The 19,458-nt window shown below is 45.6% G+C and overlaps 1 protein-coding gene across 1 annotated transcript in view; it reads right to left on the reverse strand.

The window, feature by feature from the left end:
* The window catches only part of dnah7 (dynein, axonemal, heavy chain 7), a 212,557-nt gene that overhangs the window by 120,128 nt on the left and 72,971 nt on the right, over positions 1-19,458 (reverse strand). The window contains exons 26-32 of the mRNA XM_055879049.1: positions 17,242-17,344; positions 16,720-16,847; positions 16,027-16,239; positions 14,978-15,076; positions 14,380-14,628; positions 6,376-6,525; positions 4,522-4,704 (exon numbers count right to left, since the gene is read on the reverse strand). Of these exons, the coding sequence (XP_055735024.1) occupies positions 4,522-4,704; positions 6,376-6,525; positions 14,380-14,628; positions 14,978-15,076; positions 16,027-16,239; positions 16,720-16,847; positions 17,242-17,344 (1,125 nt within the window). The remainder of the gene's footprint in view (positions 1-4,521; positions 4,705-6,375; positions 6,526-14,379; positions 14,629-14,977; positions 15,077-16,026; positions 16,240-16,719; positions 16,848-17,241; positions 17,345-19,458) is intronic.

Raw genomic sequence — 19,458 nt, forward strand, 5'->3', positions numbered from 1 at the left:
ATAACAAAACGACGTACAACGGAACCTGAACATAAACTTACATAGACAAACGTAAACTCACGAACAGGAACGGACATCGAAACATACGAACAGCCAAACAGCTCCAAAAGTGAATATATCGAACACAAACGAAGACATCACAGGAGACAATCACCCACAAACACACAGTGATAATGCCCTACCTAAATATGACTCTTGATTAGAGGAAAATGCAAACCACCTGCCTCTAATCAAGAGCCATACCAGGCAAACCGAAACCAACATAGAAACAGATAACATAGACTGCCCACCCAAAACACATGCCCTGACCAAAAACACATAAAAACTAACATAAATAGGTCAGGACTGTTACAGTACCCCCCCCCCAAGGTGCGAACGCCGGGCGCACCAGCACAAAGTCCAGGGGAGGGTCCGGGTGGGCAGTTGACCACGGTGGTGGTTCCGGTTCCGGACGCTGTCCCCGTACCACCATAGTCACTCCCCTCTTCTTTCTACCCCTTCCACTGACCACCCAAACATTACCTTCCCCTAAATAAACAGCTAGCACCGGAACAAGGGGCAGCACCGGGACAAGGGGTAGCACCGGGACAAGGGGCAGCACAACAACAAGGGGCAGCACCAGGATAAGGACCATCACCGGGATAAGGGGCAGCACCGGGACAAGGGGCAGCACCGGGACAAGGGGCAGCACCGGGACAAGGGGCAGCACCGGGACAAGGGGCAGCACCGGGACAAGGGGCAGCACCGGGACAAGGGGCAGCACCGGGACAAGGGGCAGCACCGGGACAAGGGGCAACACCGGGACAAGGGGCAGATCCCGGCTGAAGGACTCTGGCAGGTCCTGTTTGGACGGCTCTGGCAGGTCCATGCAGGCTGACGGCTCTCGACGCTCATGGCAGACTGACGGCTCTCTACGCTCATGGCAGGCTGACGGCTCTCGACGCGCATGGCAGGCTGACGGCTCTCGACGCTCATGGCAGGCTGACGGCTCTCGACGCTCATGGCAGGCTGACGGCTCTCGACGCTCATGGCGCTCTGACGGCTCTGGCTGCTCATGGCTCTCTGACGGCTCTGGCTGCTCATGGCTCTCTGACGGCTCTGGCTGCTCATGGCTCTCTGCCGGCTCTGGCTGCTCATGGCTCGCTGGCGGCTCTGGCAGATCCTGTCTGGTTGGCGGCTCTGGCAGATCCTGTCTGGTTGGCGGCTCTGGCAGATCCTGTCTGGTTGGCGGCTCTGGCAGATCCTGTCTGGTTGGCGGCTCTGGCAGATCCTGTCTGGTTGGCGGCTCTGGCAGATCCTGTCTGGCGGGCGGCTCTGGCAGATCCTGTCTGGCGGGCGGCTCTAGCGGCTCCTGTCTGGCTGACGGCTCTAGCGACTCCTGTCTGGCGGATGGCTCTGTAGGCTCATGGCAGACGGGCGGCTTTGCAGGCTCATGGCAGACGGGCGGCTTTGCAGGCCCCTGGCAGACGGATGACTCAGATGGCGCTGGGGAGACGGATGGCTCAGATGGCGCTGGGGAGACGGATGGCTCAGATGGCGCTGGGAAGACGGATGGCTCAGATGGCGCTGGGGAGACGGATGGCTCAGATGGCGCTGGGGAGACGGATGGCTCAGATGGCGCTGGGGAGATGGATGGCTCTGGCCGGATACGGCGCACTGTAGACCTGGTGCGTGGTGCCGGAACTGGAGGCACCGGGCTAATGATAAGCACCTTCCTACTAGTGCGTGGAGCAGAGACAGGGCACACTGAACTCTCAAAGCGTACTCTATACCTGGTGCGTGGTACCGGCACTGGTGGCACCTGGCTGAGGGCACGCACCTCAGGACTAGTACGGGGAGAAGTGACAGTGTGTACAGGACTTGGGAGACGCACAGGTGGCTTAGTGCGTGGGGCCGGAACTGGTGGTACCGGACTGGGGACACGCATCTCAGGGCTAATGCGGGGAGCAGCAACAGGATGCACAGGACTCTGGAGACGCACAAAAGGCTTAGTGCGTGGTGCCGGAATTGGTGATACCGGGCTGGAGACACGCACCATAGGACGAGTGCGTGGAGGAGGAACAGGGCTCTGGAGACACACTGGAAGCCTGTTACGTGGTGTAGGCACTGGTGGCACTGAACTGGGGCGGGGAGGTGGCGCCGGAAATACCGGACCGTGCAGGCGTATTGGCTCCCTTGAGCATTGAGCCTGACCAACCTTACCTGGTTGAATGCTCCCCGTTGCCCGACCAGTGCGGGGAGGTGGAATAACCCGCACCGGGCTATGTAGGCGAACCGGGGACACCATGCGTAAGGCTGGTGCCATGTAAACCGGCCCGAGGAGACGCACTGGTGGCCAGATATGTAGGGCCGGCTTCATGACATCCGGCTCAATACTCAATCTAGCCCTGCCAGTGCGGGGAGGTGGAATAACCCGCACCGGGCTATGCACACGTACAGGAGACACCGTGCGCTCTACTGCGTAACACGGTGTCTGCCCGTACTCTCGCTCTCCACGGTAATTACAGGGAGTAGGCGCAGGTTTCCTACCTGACTTCGCCACTCTCCCTTTAAGCCCCCCCCAAAGAAATTTTTTGGGTTTTCCCACAGGCTTCCTACCGCTTCGTTGTGCTGCCTCCATTTCAGCTTTGGGGCGGTTATATTCTCCTGGTACCTCCCGGTCTAAAATTTCCTCCCATGTCCATAAATCCTTGTATTGCTCCTGTTGCCGCTGGTCATGCCGCTTGGTCCTATGGTGGGTAATTCTGTCACGATCGTGTGGCGGATTAACGGACCAAAATGCAGCAGTTGGAAAATAAGCCATCTTCTTTTATTTTAACACGAAGATGAACACGACACAAAAACACTTTAACAAAACAACAAAACAACAAAACGACGTACAACGGAACCTGAACATAAACTTACATAGACAAACGTAAACTCACGAACAGGAACGGACATCGAAACATACGAACAGCCAAACAGCTCCAAAAGTGAATATATCGAACACAAACGAAGACATCACAGGAGACAATCACCCACAAACACACAGTGATAATGCCCTACCTAAATATGACTCTTGATTAGAGGAAAATGCAAACCACCTGCCTCTAATCAAGAGCCATACCAGGCAAACCGAAACCAACATAGAAACAGATAACATAGACTGCCCACCCAAAACACATGCCCTGACCAAAAACACATAAAAACTAACATAAATAGGTCAGGACTGTTACACTGTCACTTAGGTTAGTATTGTGGAGTAACTACACTAAACACTATTGCACACAAATTGAGTCCATGCAACTTATGTGACTTGTAAATCACATTTTCACTCCTGAACTTATTTAGGCTTGCCATAACCACGGGGTTGAATACTTGACTCAAGACATTTCAGCTTTACATTTTTTATTAATTTGTATAATACAAATTTAAAAAAAACATGATTCCACTAACATTATGGGGTATTGTGTGTAGGCCAGTGACAATTCAGGCTGAACAAGTCAAGGGGGTGAATACGTTCTGAATGTACTGTAGGGCTGCCCAGGAACTCTGGGCTCAAATCATATGCAACACAGAAAGGGGTTATTCCTGACCACAACATGACCTTACAAGAAAAAATGTATTATGTGGATTATAATTAATGGAAAAAATCTTAAGGGGTTGATACACTTTTCGTTACGGCAAATCAAGTCTGACATTTTAAAGTGCAAACTTTAGAAGCCTTTTTAAACCTTGAATACACAAGTTTGCATTTCCTGCTGTGCATGAAAATTCCTGCAACAACAGGATGATCAAATTAAGATACGTTATTTATACAGTTTTAGCCCTACCCCTATAAGAGCCCCAAGTTTTTCTTAGTCAGGTTATGTGGTCAGAGAAATCTCTGGACACTACATACGATGAACGTTGTGCACAGGACTACTGTGTCAATGAAACAGTCCTTGTCATACTTAATGTGTTCACAGAAGATCCAAGTGGACTGTATTATATAATTACCAACATGCCCAAACTCTGCGAGACATACATAGTGTGCCATTGGTCCTTCTGGTGTCAATTTGTCTGTAATTGTGACTGTAATTATGTGCTGAGAGGATTGGTCTCTCCCTTTAGTGACCCGCATTGTGACAGTGTGGAGGCTGATACCGTTACACAATACTGTACAAGAAGTCTGCCCCAGTTATTCAACTGCATATCTGACTTCTTTTTCTAAGACATCAGAGAGAATGTTACCTGATGCTTGTTTTGTTTGGGCCATTAAATCTCATGAAATCCCCCTGATGTTTCCTGACATAACACAGTGCAGATAATAAATACGTAATTGACAGTGACTTTAAGTTGGTTAAAAGATTTGTGATCTAAAATAGTCGGGATTGAATAAGGCCATGAGTTATGCATCAAGATGTGACGAAGATAATGATATTTCTTGCTGATAATACTTCAATTAGCCCTTACAGAACTTCTTCTCCCACCATTATCAGTGCTGTATGTATTTGAGAACTATATTGAGAACCTCAATAGAACTACAACTCCCAGTCTCACCGTGGCTGGGGAGGCCACCTCCAGGTCCATGGGCTCGAAGATGAGGCTCATCTGCGGGGACATCTGAATGATCTCTCCGCTCATCAGGCACAGCTTCTTATTGTCGTCCAGCACCGTGTTCATGTTCTCGATCCACACAGCATCCACCGGCCCGTCAAAGATCAGCCACTTCCTGTCCGGACTCTACGGATGGAAAGAGGTATGTGCTGTGTGGTACTTTCTAACTATCACTAACTATCAGTTTTCAAGGGGCACAAAAGAGGAGTGGACCCACGTGCACCCAGATGATTGCGTGGCTGTGTGGGTGCTAACAAGTGAAGCCTGCCACTCTCTCAATCTTTGCTGTCACCACAGGTTATGGTCATGCCCGTTTCAGTCTTAAATAAAATAGCTCATGCAAAAGGAAAACTACAGCAAAGGGAGATCCTGCAGTGCTCAGGGGAGGTATTAGTGGGAGGTATTAGTGGAGCTCACAAGTTTCTGAAAGGCTTAAAAGTACATTTAAAAAAAAAATCTTAGGTAAATCGGAGTTGATTTAAAGATGGCCCATACGGATTAAGCAATAATCATATGCACATATTCATACTTTCCCTGACACTATTCACCTCGAGTCCAACTTTGAAGGTCATAACAGGCCTCATATACAAAATGTAGCGTTCCAGAACTGATGTAAATTAACACCTACACATGCATAATGGAGGTCGACATCAAGCACCAATCCTCCAATGAGAAAGCTGGCAGGAGTTCTGGTTAAATTGATTTGTTATAATATAAACAACTCGAGATGCGATCGGCTTGGGCCATCTGGTGCTCGAGAAAGCATAATGTAATCATCTGACAGAAAACATTACTTGAAAAGATCTCCCTGAACCGGGGGGGGGGGGGGGAATCACATAAAGTATGCAGATGCTTCCTGTGTCAAAGCTAATGATTTCAAATTAAAGTGCCAACAAAACTGGAATTTACCGGATTTAGTGTGTTAAATAACAAGCAGGGAATAAAGTATTCTAGCCTAGTGAAGCCAGGCGTCGTTCGGTGGTACGCACTTTATTGCTTTAATACATAAGCTGTCAAAACATATTGAAAATACCTATGTACTTCAATACCTCAAGTTGATAGGTGAAATATTTTGGGAAAAAACAACAAGCTCCTGAAGAGAAGTGTGATCAAAAGGTGTCAAAGCTACCCGTTGTTTCTGTCAATTACAATTGTTGACTGACAAATAACAGCGGATTTGTTTAATAGGGAAATGAAGATATTTTACTGTCATTCTGTCATTTCTTACTGTCATTCTGTCATTTCTAACAGCCTCCTAGATGAAGGTCTCACAGCATTTGACCCACTGCAGTGACAACAAGTTAATTCCCTTGAGTTATTGATCTCTGTGAACATCTTAATCTCATTTTAAAAGGTTATAATCCACAGATTGTAACTAAAATCCCTGTTCCCATGGAAACAGTGCATGGCAGTAGAGCCATATAATTAAACAATAAGGCCCGGAGGAGGTGTGGTATATGTCCGATATACCACGGCTAAGGGCTGTTCTTAAGCATCACACAATGCGGAGTGCCTGGACACAGCCCTTAGCCGTGGTATATCGGACATATATCACAAACCCCAGAGTAGCCTTATTGCTATTATAAACTGGTTACCAATGAAATTAGAGAAGTAAAACAAAATATTTTGTCGTACCAGTGGTATACGGTCTGATATACCATGGCTTTCAGCCAATCAGAATTCAGGACTCAGTTTATAATTTAGAGTTTGGTCATTGCGGTTTCTGTCGGAATGTTTTGAGTTCCACTTTCTCCATTTTTTTCTGTTTTTGGAGTTTACCGTGGATGAACATTTTACCTGAGAGCAGGCGAAGGCCCTGTAGCTGACCGCCAGGATGCCGTCCGACCACTCGTGAGAGACCGGGTCAAACTGACCGTACAGCTGGCCCATGGTGATGGACTTGGGATTTATAACTGTGATCTGGACCCGGTTTTCATCCATTAAACCCTACAGTACATAGACCACACACACAGACACAGACACAGACACACACACACACACACAAAATGAGCTGATTAGCAACATTATCTGTGGACAATAGAAACCAGTTACTTAAAATAGATAACAGATCCAAGCCCATCTGAAAGCACCAGAAAAAAAGAAGGAAAAAAAAGACAGCTAGAACGCAATGTAGATTAGGCGAGCACCTCATTTGACCACACTTCCTCTGCCAAGGCATAAATCGCCTCCGAGATCAATGTCTCCATGATAAAAAGCTTCTCCAAACAAAGGAGGAGAGCCAAAACCACAGCGAGTGCCATTTCTGAGTGGAGCTGTCAGACGGTGTTAAAAAAGAAGCGGAAGCTTGCGGAAATGAGAGGAGGATGGACATGACGGGCCGTCTAGCGTTGCCGGGGACGATGATAAATGTGACATCATTCGGCATTCCATCATTTACCATTCTGTCTCCTCCCATGGGGAAGCTAGAAGGCCTCTCAGGCATGTAAACACCTAACGGCTGTGCTGTGCTTGTCTGGGAAACAGTGATGTCTAGTAAACAGTGCAGAAGTGGACCAACTATAGGGAAAGGATGTACTAACTAGACAATGTTCTGCCAAAGAAGAAGACCAGAGGAGCAAGACCAGTAAGACCAAGAAAAAGTTACACTCATAAATTAAGGTACCCAAATAGCAGCACAAAGTCAGGCTGGAGCAGTAGTTCTCCAACAACGACTGTTTGTCTGTCTGGAAAGGAATAAAACAAATGAACTACAAACCAAAATCTCCCGAGTCCCCGACGGCAGACAACCGCTCAATACCGAATAAACTAACCAGTTTTACTGCAGATTTGACTCACAAATGCCACTCAATCACCAGGTGCAGTCACAAGAACCTGGAACTTAGCACAGACAAAACCGCAGAGATGGTGGTTGACTTTAGAAAACGCCTCCACCATCTATCCCCTTCCAGATTGGTGGCTCAGCTGTTAGCATGGCTGAATCATTCAAATTCCTGGGGACTATCATCTCCCACAACCTCAAGTGGGAGGACACCATCACAGTGGTCACCAAGAAGGCACACCAGCAGATGTACTAAACCCAGCTGAAAAACTCAAAATCCCCCAGTCAATCCTGATCTGTTTTTTTTTAACCTTTATTTAACTAGGCAAGTCAGTTAAGAACAGATTCCTATGTTCAATGATGGCCTAGGAACAGTGGGTTAACTGCCTTGTTCAGGGGCAGAACAACATATTTTTTTACCTTGTCAGCTCAGGGATTCGATCTTGCAACCTTTCAGTTATTAGTCCAACGCTCTAGACTACCTGCCGCCCCCTTTAAAGAATCAATCATTGAGTCCTTTCCTCACATCCTCCAACACTCTCTGGTTTGGGTCTGCATCGGCCTCCAAGGGCAGACTGCAACACATTCTCCGGTCTGCAGAGAAGGTCATCAGCTGCCACCTATCAAAGATCATTGCAAACTACTCCCACCCGGTCACCCCCTCTTTCAAAAAGTATCCTTCGGCAGACTGGTTCAGGTCAATCATGACCAAAACTACCCGCCAACTGAACAGTTTCTTTCCTTGTGCTGTGGCCCTCACCAACCGGCAATCTGGACCATAGAGACTAAAGGAATATGCACCTTATGTTGCACACCACATCAAGCCATCGCTGAACTGTACACAAAATAACTGCACCACACTCTGTTCATCTCTCCACACTTAGATACACTGACCGTACGAAACATTATTTCCATGACATAGACTGACCAGGTGAATCCAGATGAAAGTTATGATCCCTTATTGATTCACTTGTTAAATACACTTCATTCACTGAAGATGAAGGGAAGGAGACAGGTTCAAGGAGGATTTGTAGCCTTGAGATAATTGAGACATGGATTGTGTATATGTGCACAATTCAGAGGGTGAATGGGCAAGACAAAAGATTGAAGTCTTTGTACGCGGTATGATAGTAGGTGCCAGACGCCGTAACGTGTGCGCTCAGATTCGGGAAGCAAGTTTAGGGAGTGAGTGTTTTAATAAATAAATGAAACAATAAACACGTAACACAAACAACGCACCGAGATGAAAACAGGGTCAAAAACAACTGAGAAAAGAATAAAGGGGAGTGACAGATATAGGGAAGATAATCAAGGAGGTGATGGAGTCCAGGTGAGTGTCATGAGGCGCTGGTGCGCTTGACGATGGTGACAGGTGTGCAGGATAATCAGCAGCCTGATGACCTAGATGCCGGAGAGGGAGTACACGTGACAGTACCCCCTCCCTGACGTGCGGCTCCAGCCACAGGACGCCGACAAAGGGGTCGAACCCGGGGATCAGGAGTGGGCCGGTCTGCTGAAGCGCGGGAACCTGTCACGCCAGCTGAGGCGCGGGAACCTGTCGAGCCGGCAGGGAGCGGGAACCTGACAGACCGGCTGAGGCAGGGGAGCATGGCGATCCGGCTGAGGCATGAGAGCCTGATGAGCCGGTGGAAGCAGGGGAGCCTGCGATCCGGCTGAGGCATGAGAGCCCGACGAGCCGGCTGAGGCATGAGAGCCCGACGAGCCGGCTGAGGCATGCTAGCCCGACGAGCCGGCTGAGGCATGAGAGCCTGGAGATCTGCCTGAGGCATGCGAGTCTGTAGCAGCTTCCGGACAAATTTACACTGACACAAAAACAAACAAAAAACACTCCCTGATTCTTCCTTTAGCTGAGGTGCTACTCTGCAAGGACAACGCTGAGAGTTGGGAAGAAAGTTCAGGGAGTGAGTGTTTTAATAAATAAACAAAACAATAAACACAAAATACAAACAACGCACCGACATGAAAACAGAGTCAATAACACCTGAGGAAAGAACCAAGGGGAGTGACAGATATAGGGAAGATAATCAAGGACGTGATGAAGTCCAGGTGAGTGTCATCAGGTGCTGGTGCGCTCGATGATGGTGACAGGTGTGCGGGATAATCAGCAACCTGATGACCTCGAGGTCGGAGAGGGAGTATACGTGACAGACGCACCGGTTTGAGTGTGCTCAAACTGCAACACTGCTGGGTTTTTCACACTCAACAGTTTCCTGTGTGTATCAAGAATGGTCCAACACCCAAAGGTCATCCAGCCAACTTGACACAACTGTGGGAGACATTGGAGTCAACATCGGCCAGCATCACTGTGGAATGCTTTCCAAGCCTTGTACAGTCCACGAATTGAGGCTGTTCTGAGGGCAAAAGGGGATGCAACTGAATATTAGGACAGGTATGCCTAATGTTTTGTACACTCATACTGATCCTGCAAAATTGCACATCCATCAAGGGAAGGATTTAGACACTTAACTTTCTTCACATTTTGTTAGGTTACAGCCTTATTCTAAAATGGATTCAATTGTTTTCCCCCCCTCATCAATGTATACACAATACCCCATAATGACAAAGCAAAAACAGATTTTTTGAAATTTTTGATAATAAAATACAGAAATATCACATTTACTTAAGTATTCAGAGCATTTACTCTGTACTCTGATGAAGAACCTTTGGCACAGATTACAGCCTTGATTGTTCTTGGGTATGACGCTACAAGCTTGGCACACCTGTATTTGGGAAGTTTCTCACATTATTCTCTGCAGATCCTCTCAAGCTCTGTCAGGTTGGATAGGGAGCATTGCTGCACAGTTATTTTTAAGGTCTCTCCAGAGATGTTTGATCGGGCTCAAGTCCAGGCTCTGGCTGGGCCACTTATGGACATTCAGAGACTTGTCCTGAAGCCACTCTTGCATTGTCTTGGCTATGTGCTTAGGGTTGTCGTCCTGTTGGAAGGTGAAACTTTGCCGCCGTCTGAGATCCTGAGTGATCTAGAGCACGTTTTCATCAAAGATCTCTCTTTACTTTGATCTGTTAATTTATGCCTCGATCCTGACTAGTCTACCACTCCCTAGTGCTGAAAAACATTCCCAGAGCAGGATGCTGCCACCACCAGGCTTCACAGTAGGGATGGTGCCAGGTTTCCTCCAGACGTGATGCTTGGCATTCAGGCCAAAGAGTTCAAAATTGTTTTCATCAGAACAGAGAAACTGGTTTCTCATGGTCTGAGAGTCTTTCGGTGCCTTTGGGCAAACTCCAAGCGGGCTGTCATGTGCCTTTCACTGAGGAGTGGCTTCCATCTGGCCACCCTACCAAAAAGGCTTGATTGGTGGAGTGCTGCAGAGATAGTTGTCTTTCTGGAAGGTTCTCACATCTCCACAGAGGAACTCTGGAGCTCTGTCAGATTGACTATCAGGTTCTTGGTCACCTCCCTGACCAAGGTCCTTCTCCCCCGATTGCTCAGTTTGGCCGGGCGGCCAGCTCTAGGAAGAGTCGTGGTGGTTCCAAACTTCTTCCATTTAAGAATGATGGAGGCCACTGTGTTCTTGGGGACCTTCAATGGCGCAGAAATGTTTTGGTACCCTTCCCTAGATCTGTGCCTCGACACAATCCTGTCTCTGAGCTCTACGGACAATTCCTTCGACCTCATGACTTGGTTTTTGCTCTGACATGCACTGTCAACTGTAGGACGTTATGTAGATAGATGTGTGCCTTTCCAAATCATGGAAATAGGATGCACCTGAGCTCAATTTCGAGTCTCATAGCAAAGGGTCTAAATACTTATGTGAATAAGGTATTTCTGCTGTTTTTTTCTTCAAAAATTTGCGGCGAATTTCTAAAAACTTTTTTTTGCTTTGTCATTATGGGTTAGTGTGTGTAGAGTCCTGAGGATATATATTTTTAACCCATTTTAGAATAAGGCTGTAACAAAAATGTGGAAAAGGTCAAGGGGTCAGAATACTTTCCAAAGGCACTGTATATCAATTGTAGACCCACTGTACAGTCATGGCCAAAAGTTTTGAGAGTGACACAAATATAACATTTCAAAGTTTGCTGCTTCAGTGTCTTTAGATATTTTTGTCAGATGTTTCTATGGAATACTGCAGTATAATTAAACGCGTTTCAAGTGTCAAAGGCTTTTATTGACAATTACATGAAGTATATGCAGAGTCAATATTTGCAGTGTTGACCCTTCTTTTTCAAGACCTCTGCAATCCGCCCTGGCATGCTGTCAATTAACTTCTGGGCCACATCCTGACTGATAGCAGCCCATTCTTGCATAATCAATGCATTTGTGGGGTTTTGTTGCCTCTTGAGGATTGACCACAAGTTCTCCATGGGATCAAGGTCTGAGGAGTTTTCTGGCCATGGACCCAAAATATTGATGTTTTGTTCCCCGAGCCACTTAGTTATCACTTTTGCCTTATGGCAAGGTGCTCCATCATGCTGGAAAAGGCATTGTTCGTCACCAAACTGTTCCTGGATGGTTGGGAGAAGTTGCTCTCGGAGGATGTGTTGGTAACATTCTTTATTCATGGCTGTGTTCTTAGGCAAAATTGTGAATGAGCCCACTCCCTTGGCTGAGAAGCAACCCCACACATGAATGGTCTCAGGATGCTTTACTGTTGGCATGACACAGGACTGATGAAAGCCTTCTTCACAACAATTTAAGATCTTGATGATCCGATAAATAGCTGATTTAGGTGCAATCTCACTGGCAGCAATATCCTTGCCTGTGAAGCCCTTTTTGTGCAAAGCAATGATGACGGCACGTGTTTCCTTGCAGGTAACCATGGTTGACAGAGAAAGAACAATGATTCCAAGCACCACCCTCCTTTTGAAGCTTCCAGTCTGTTATTCGAACTCAATCAGCATGACAGAGTGATCTCCAGCTTTGTCCTCGTCAACACTCACACCTGTGTTAACGAGAGAATCACTGACATGATGTCAGATGGTCCTTTTGTGGCAGGGCTGAAATGCAGTGGAAATGTTCAGTTAATTTGCATGACAAAGAGGGACTTTGCAATTAATTGCAATTCATCTGATCACTCTTCATAACATTCTGCAGTATATGCAAATTGCCATCATGCAAACTGAGGCAGCAGCTTTGTCATTCTCAAAACTTTTGGCCACGACTGTATATCCACTGCTCATTCTCTTATAGCTCTATGTTAATTTCTTCCTTGTTATATATGGTGTATAACTTTGTTTAAACTCCTGTCGGTATTATGTCTCTAAGTGTTGTCCATCACTGGCAGCACCATATCACCAAGTAAAATTCTGAGTAAAGGTGATTCTGATTTAGAAAACATGGTTCTCTTTTTACTATGGCAGCCAAAGTGATTGGACACTTAAGTTCGGCTAACATGGACTTCCACAAACTCATGCATGGATGTCAAATTGGAGATTAAATACGAGGGTTGCTTTAGGAGCACATCTCAAGTCCAAAAATATTAAATGAACTGCCTTGGAAAATTCAATCCGACCCATCCTAAACAGCAAATTGTTCACCAGCCAGTCAACCATGGCACTGAAGTGTCATATTTGCTCTCTATACCGTCTATTTCTTTGAAAATTAACGAGAGGGGTTTTAACACCCCCACCAGAGGGCAATGCAGCCTCTAATTCAACCCTAAAAAATTACGAAGGCTGCTAAGAAAATGTTCACGAATTGAGGGTGGGAACGTTCTGGAGATTTCCACGTGGAGTGAATAAATAACAACAATAAAGCGCTGACAGCTGTCAGTGTATCTAGCTAACATGCTAACCTCATCTAGCTTGCTAATGTTATCTGTTGTGGCTATTTTTTTAACTAGGTCTATACCGTATTCAAAAGATTAGCCAGCTAGGCTATGGCTAGTTCTGGAGCTGGATCTGTCATAAGCATAGGGAAAACTCCGCCACAGACGGATAGGGGAAACCAGTATCTTTGTATTTGCAATCTACTGTTATCTCCAAAGTTTTGGCAGCTTCCATAAAATGCGGCCGCGAATCCGCCATAGAAAGAATAGACGAAGCTCCGGTAATATGGATAGCCTACTGAATGGTTTGGACGAGAGACGCGTTCTTCTACAACACGGTGCAACCATTAGTAGGGTGCTGGCAGGCTATTTGGCTGCGGTATAGCGAGCCAAGGCAGCCCGTGCTGATGCCATGGTTGGGGAAGTGAAATTATAGGGATAAGGCTAAAATGACCATGCTCATGATGTACGCCACAAATGATATGTGACAACACTAAACACCAATACAAATGTTACGGCACTACAAAATAGATAAACACGTTTCTTTTTCTTTCGCGGGTGCCTTTTTATCATAGGATAGCCACTTGTGGATCTACTATAGCTGCGTTAACCAAACCAGTGGAGCGTGTAGTGAAGGCGAGTTCCTATTGCATGGCCCGGTGCCGCGGGTGGGTGGACATGTTTCCGTAAGACCCATGGAATGGTTGAAAATGTACGTTTAAACACCCCTATGCACCATGGCTGAATGTAGGCCATGTAGGTTACGGCGAAAAGCTGTTTGGTACAGCTGTCGCAACTCGCGGAGAGGAAGAACTTTGCAGGTGCTTCTGATTAATAAACAATGCCATGCTGGTGGATGGTAACATTCAAATGAATCCCAGCCCTGGAAAGAAATGTAGACTAAAAAGTATTAGCACGTCATCTCATAGAGGAAACACATGCAATTGACACAGAAAATATCGAAGATACCAGTTTGGCTTTCCCACTTCAAGCCCAAATATATCATACTTTGACTAAGATAACTTATTGACTTAAATCATTGTGCAACATCATAGGTAAGCTATTGGCATCATCTTTCAGCTGAAAAAAAGTGAATGAAAAAAAAATGAATTTCCGCTCCTGTGGGCCTTTAAAGGGGTTTTAGACACAGAATTGAACTAAAATGCCATATCTTCATTTGATCCAGTTTCACACAACAGGAAAAGAATCCTGCAGCAGCAGGATGATCAAAAGAAGATATGGCATCTGTATGTAAGAAGTGAAAGTTACCTTCTCACAGATGTCTTGTAGGGCTGCTGCCAGCACCCGGTAGGCGCACGTTTTCCCACCAAAGGGCTCCCCCACCAGCATAAAGCCGTGGCGCACGATCATCATCTCAAAGATCTGCAGGATCTTCTCTGCGAAGAAGTCTGTCACCTGCAGGTTCATCTTATCGCTGTTCTCTTTGATGGCCTCCAGCAGGAGACGATAGTCCGGTTTGGGGAGTTTGACCCCGGGGAACAGATCAGAGGTGATGCCCTGGGAAGATGCACATGTATAGTGGTGGGGTAACAACAGCAAGAACGGGCAAATCTAGTGCAGTCCATGATGAGGTGATGCACTGCAGTACTTAATGCAGCTGGTGGCCACACCCGACTGTTACTTTTGATTTTAACCCCCCCCTTTGTTCAGGGATACATTATTCCATTTCTGTTAGTCACATGTCTGTGGAACTTGTTCAGTTTATGTCTCAGTTGTTGAATCTTGTTATGTTCATACAAATATTTACACATGTTAAGTTTGCTGAAAATAAACGCAGTTGACAGTGAGAGGATGTTTCTATTTTTCCTGAGTTTATATTGTCAGGAATTGACTTTGCAAATCTCACCCCAAAGAGCGGTAGATCATGAGCCAGGAACTTGGGCAGGTTGACGTCAATGATGGACCTAAGCAACAGGATGTCTTCGTTTTCATCAGGATACTTCAGCTGTGACACGAGAGAGAGAGAGAGATAATGGTGTGAAGAGGTAGATACATATTGAGAGAGAGACAAATGTGGGCCTTGTGGGGAAAGATATCATTCAGGAGCCTTTGTGTGCACTGACACGCGCTCTATTTCAGACGAGGGAGCCTTCAGTGGTTTTTGTCGCTTTAGCTCAAGGGGCTAAATGCATGCCACTATTTTCCAAAAGTAATTTTGAAAGAGGCGACAGGGTAAAGTCCTGGAGGCGGCAGTGCTGAAATTGATGTAAAAATTACATGAATGCATTGCGGCGCTCCGAAAACAACCCTTAGAGCCTGGGAAAGAATATGTTCTATTTATATGGGGAACCAGGTTCTGGGTTCAGACCTTTATCTTTGAAAGTCAATCTTCCAGGTTCTGTCTTCATTGTACTCTGCTATGTCATTGCGTGTTAGGAACGAACGCCCCAATTTCTCACTGTCATCACAATGTCAAAAGAGACAATTTCAATCTTATGTGGCTGCAAAGAGTCATGTTCGACTTCATATTCAACTTCAGACAATGACAACCTGGTTTGAGAGGACAAATTGTCCCATTACTAACAACAAGGGTTGTTAATAATTTTCCCTTTTGTCCAATTGATCTAGCAATAAAAAAAAACATCACAATCGTCAAAGTGAGAGGAAAGGAGCAAAGGATAAATGTGAGGACATTGTGGGGCCTGTAGGTATGCACATTTTTGTTTTGCCCTAGCACTACACACCTGATTCCACTTATCAAAGGTTTAATGATGAGTTGATTAGTGGAAGCAGTTGTGTAGTCCATTGGGTTCATAGGAACAGGATTAAGAAACACTGCCATAGAGGTGAACATTGTGGGAACTTAGAGGACAGAGGTAACCGCTTATTGCGAGTACACTGTAGGGACCTGAACGACATGGGCAAAGAGTCAATGTGATGACTTGTGACAGGTACCTTCAGGTTCCCGGCGGCGGTCAGCACAGACTTGACGGCCCTCATGCCGTAGTCGTAGTGGTGCTGCATGGACAGCTGTTCTGAGCACAGCCTGTAGGTAGCTACGATCTTCACCGACAGTGGCCGGGCAGTCACAAACCCACAAGAGTAGAGCACAATCTCAGATATCATGGCGTAGTCCGGGACCATCATGGCCACCGTCCTGAAGAGAGCCTATCGAAAGGAAACAACCCACCAAAATTGTGCCTGCTTCCCAAATGATACCTTACTCCGTACATAGTGCATTACAACCCTATGGGCTCTGGTCAAAAGTAGTACACTATGTAGGGAATAGGGGGCCATTTGGGACGTAACATATGTCATGTGTGCCATCATGTGATCCCGTACAACCAGATGGCTCTTGGGTACAGTCACTGAGGCTTGTGCTAATGTGATCTCAGATAATAATACTAATACATTTAGCACAGAGTCAATCACCACCTTCCGGAGACACCTGAAACCCCACCTCTTCAAGGAATACCTAGGATAAAGCAATCCTTCTGCCCCCCCCCCCCCCCCCCCCTTAAAAGATCTAGATGCACTATTGTAAAGTGGCTGTTCCACTGGATGTCATAAGGTGAATGCACCAATTTGTAAGTCGCTCTGGATAAGAGCGTCTGCTAAATGACTTAAATGTAATGTAAATGTAGGTACCTTTAGGTTGTCTGGCAGTTCAGAGCGACCGGCGTATCCTGGGTTCATGGTGATGAACACAGCACAGGAGGGGTTTAGTTTTAGCTCCGTCCCCTCAAACAGCAGCATTTCAGCATGGGAAGTAATACCTAAGAGAGAAAATGTAGGTATTGTAATGTAATGTATGCATGCTTGACTGCAAGTCACTTTGGATAAAAGTGCCTGCTAAATGGCATATATTATTATTATTATATTACAGAGACCGGGACTACATTTGACCAGTGCCATTGACTGACCATGCTAGCGACAAGTAAGAACATGTGGCCAAATGCGCTATAGTTGAAGTACTAACAGTTGAACTATACACCTAAACACCTCTTTGTATGGTGTGAAAATGTGTATTATGGCGTCTCACACACACACAACTCTCTGTATGTTGAGAATCTGTCTTTAATGGACACACACAGCTCTCTGTATGGTGTGAGAATGTGTAAATTATGGGGAATTGCTCTCACACACACTATGGGACTCTCTAACACACACCTCTCTGTATGGTGAGAATCTGCTGGGCTACCACTGATAGAACCTCCAGGTCAATGCGGTTGAACTCGTCGAAGCAGGCCCAGGCTCCACAGGACAGCAAACCCTGCCAAGCAACAAGAGATATGACAAGAGAAGCATGCACATACGCCTCAAATAGAGAATTACATTTGAAATGAGTAAAATTACATTATTTTAGTAGAAACTCATTTATGCACATCTAGGAAATGTATACTAAACACATGTCAATCAGGATTTAGACAGGGACATAGTACCATCTCAGCTGCATCCCTTAGTCAATGTTATTGTATGCTCTCTAGATAAAAAGCAACGTTTAAAGATCTAGAGCCTTTGATAAGTATCAAAGGCTCTAGATCTTTAAACGTTGCTTTTTATCTATAGTGGATCCTTCACTGTTGTTGCCTAGGTTGTCCTCTGTCGGACTTGATCAAAATGCCTGCAACTGGTTCACTAATGACCTAACTGATAGATCTCAATGTATAGTTGCTGACCTGATTCCTCAAGGTCACAAAATGAGTACCGCAGGGGTCTATTCTAGGGCCAGTACTACTCACATTGTATATTAACGATATTGGTTCCTTAGTGAAGAACTGTATACTGTTATGCTGATGACACTGTGCTGATCTACAAACTGCTTTTAAATGTCATACAAAACTCACGTATTGACCTTAAACGGGTACTGAATGCAGCTAAAACTAAATATATGTTTTTTTATAGAGCCCACAGCATTGGCATCACAGACGTGCATATTTGCACTTTGAATAGGGCACAAATTAAGTGAGTCCCTTCATATAAATACCTTGGCATTTGTAATTTAAAGGAGTTATATGTAAAACGAAGCCCCCTTGTGGAAACTAGGCAAATTGCAACACCACAGCCTGAATTCAAACAACTGTCCCCCATTCCCTCCTTAAGTTTAGTGTTTGAGTCTTTTGCTTTAGGTTTTGTCCACCAGCTTCAAATTGAAACAGCTGAAACAGACATATACACACACAGCATAACTTGGACCAGTTGCGGTTGCCAAGGCTTCGTTGTGATATCCATCTTGCTGCCACACAAGTTCTTTAGGAGGTTCAGTAGTAGCCTATGTCTTAGTACCCATCATGGACAACAGGAGAGCACTCAACCTTGGGAATGTTAGCTATCAGTTACATATCAGTTACATTTTTCCCCAAAAAGGGACAATCAGCTTTTCTGGATGAAAATCCTTAACTCAAGGCTAAAAGTCTCAATGTGCATGCCACCCAAAACACAATATCTATATGGTACTGCATGGCTCCAGCAGTGTTGTTAGAACAATGTGTCAAGTGTAGATATTAAGAATTTGTCAGTCCATATTCGTGTGGGCAGAGAAGTGTCGAGTAAAGGATGAGTTAAAACTTGAATTAAATTAAAGATGAATAACCCAAAAGGACCCTCTTAAAAATCTAAGCTCTTATACAAGTGGCCTGAATCACAATGACCTGCATTGGGGGCCACACCATGGGGGTCCTCTTTTGGGTCAGAAACAAAAAGTAGACAATTCTGTTAAGCAGTTATTATAAAATGTTATCATCATATTTGAGTAAATAACTGCCTCACGGAATGCCTATAAAGCCCGGTACAGATCTAACAGCCGAGACAAGATGGTTTTATGAAGTTTGCTTGATCTAAACGATGTAGTTTCAGAATGTCTCATGTCAGCTGCTGGAGTTTCCAAGATGCAACATGTCAAAAGAGACAGATTTGTTTAGCCAATCAAAGAACAGTGTGCTGATGTTCTGTATCTAGCCAAGCAGCTAGCTAGCTAGCCGATACACATGTGCCCTGTTTGTGGTGCATGTATGTCATGATACTGGTTTGCTACAACACTTGCTACAACAAGTGGCAACTTTGTTTCAAAGTTTCATCATTCCAAAGTGTCACTGTTACCATGGAAACGGTCTCAGCCCTGCATCTCATTTTTTTTGGGATCTGAATGACCCCTCTTCAATCAGCTGGTCTACAATACAACATTTTAAAACTGGAACGTTTTTCGTTTATCATAATTTAAAAACTGTATTCATGAGCATAGGCCATTCATCAATAGAGCCATGCCAACTAGAAGCTGAGCCCTACAGTAAGAGTGGGTGTGAGGGATCTTAGCCTGGTTAAACATGACTGAACGCTGCACACACCCTTGTTTCACTTCACTTATCAATGGTGAGCGTCTGGTTCACT

The sequence above is a fragment of the Salvelinus fontinalis genome, chromosome 23, assembly GCF_029448725.1.
Source record: "Salvelinus fontinalis isolate EN_2023a chromosome 23, ASM2944872v1, whole genome shotgun sequence".
In the NCBI taxonomy this organism is placed as follows: domain Eukaryota; kingdom Metazoa; phylum Chordata; class Actinopteri; order Salmoniformes; family Salmonidae; genus Salvelinus; species Salvelinus fontinalis.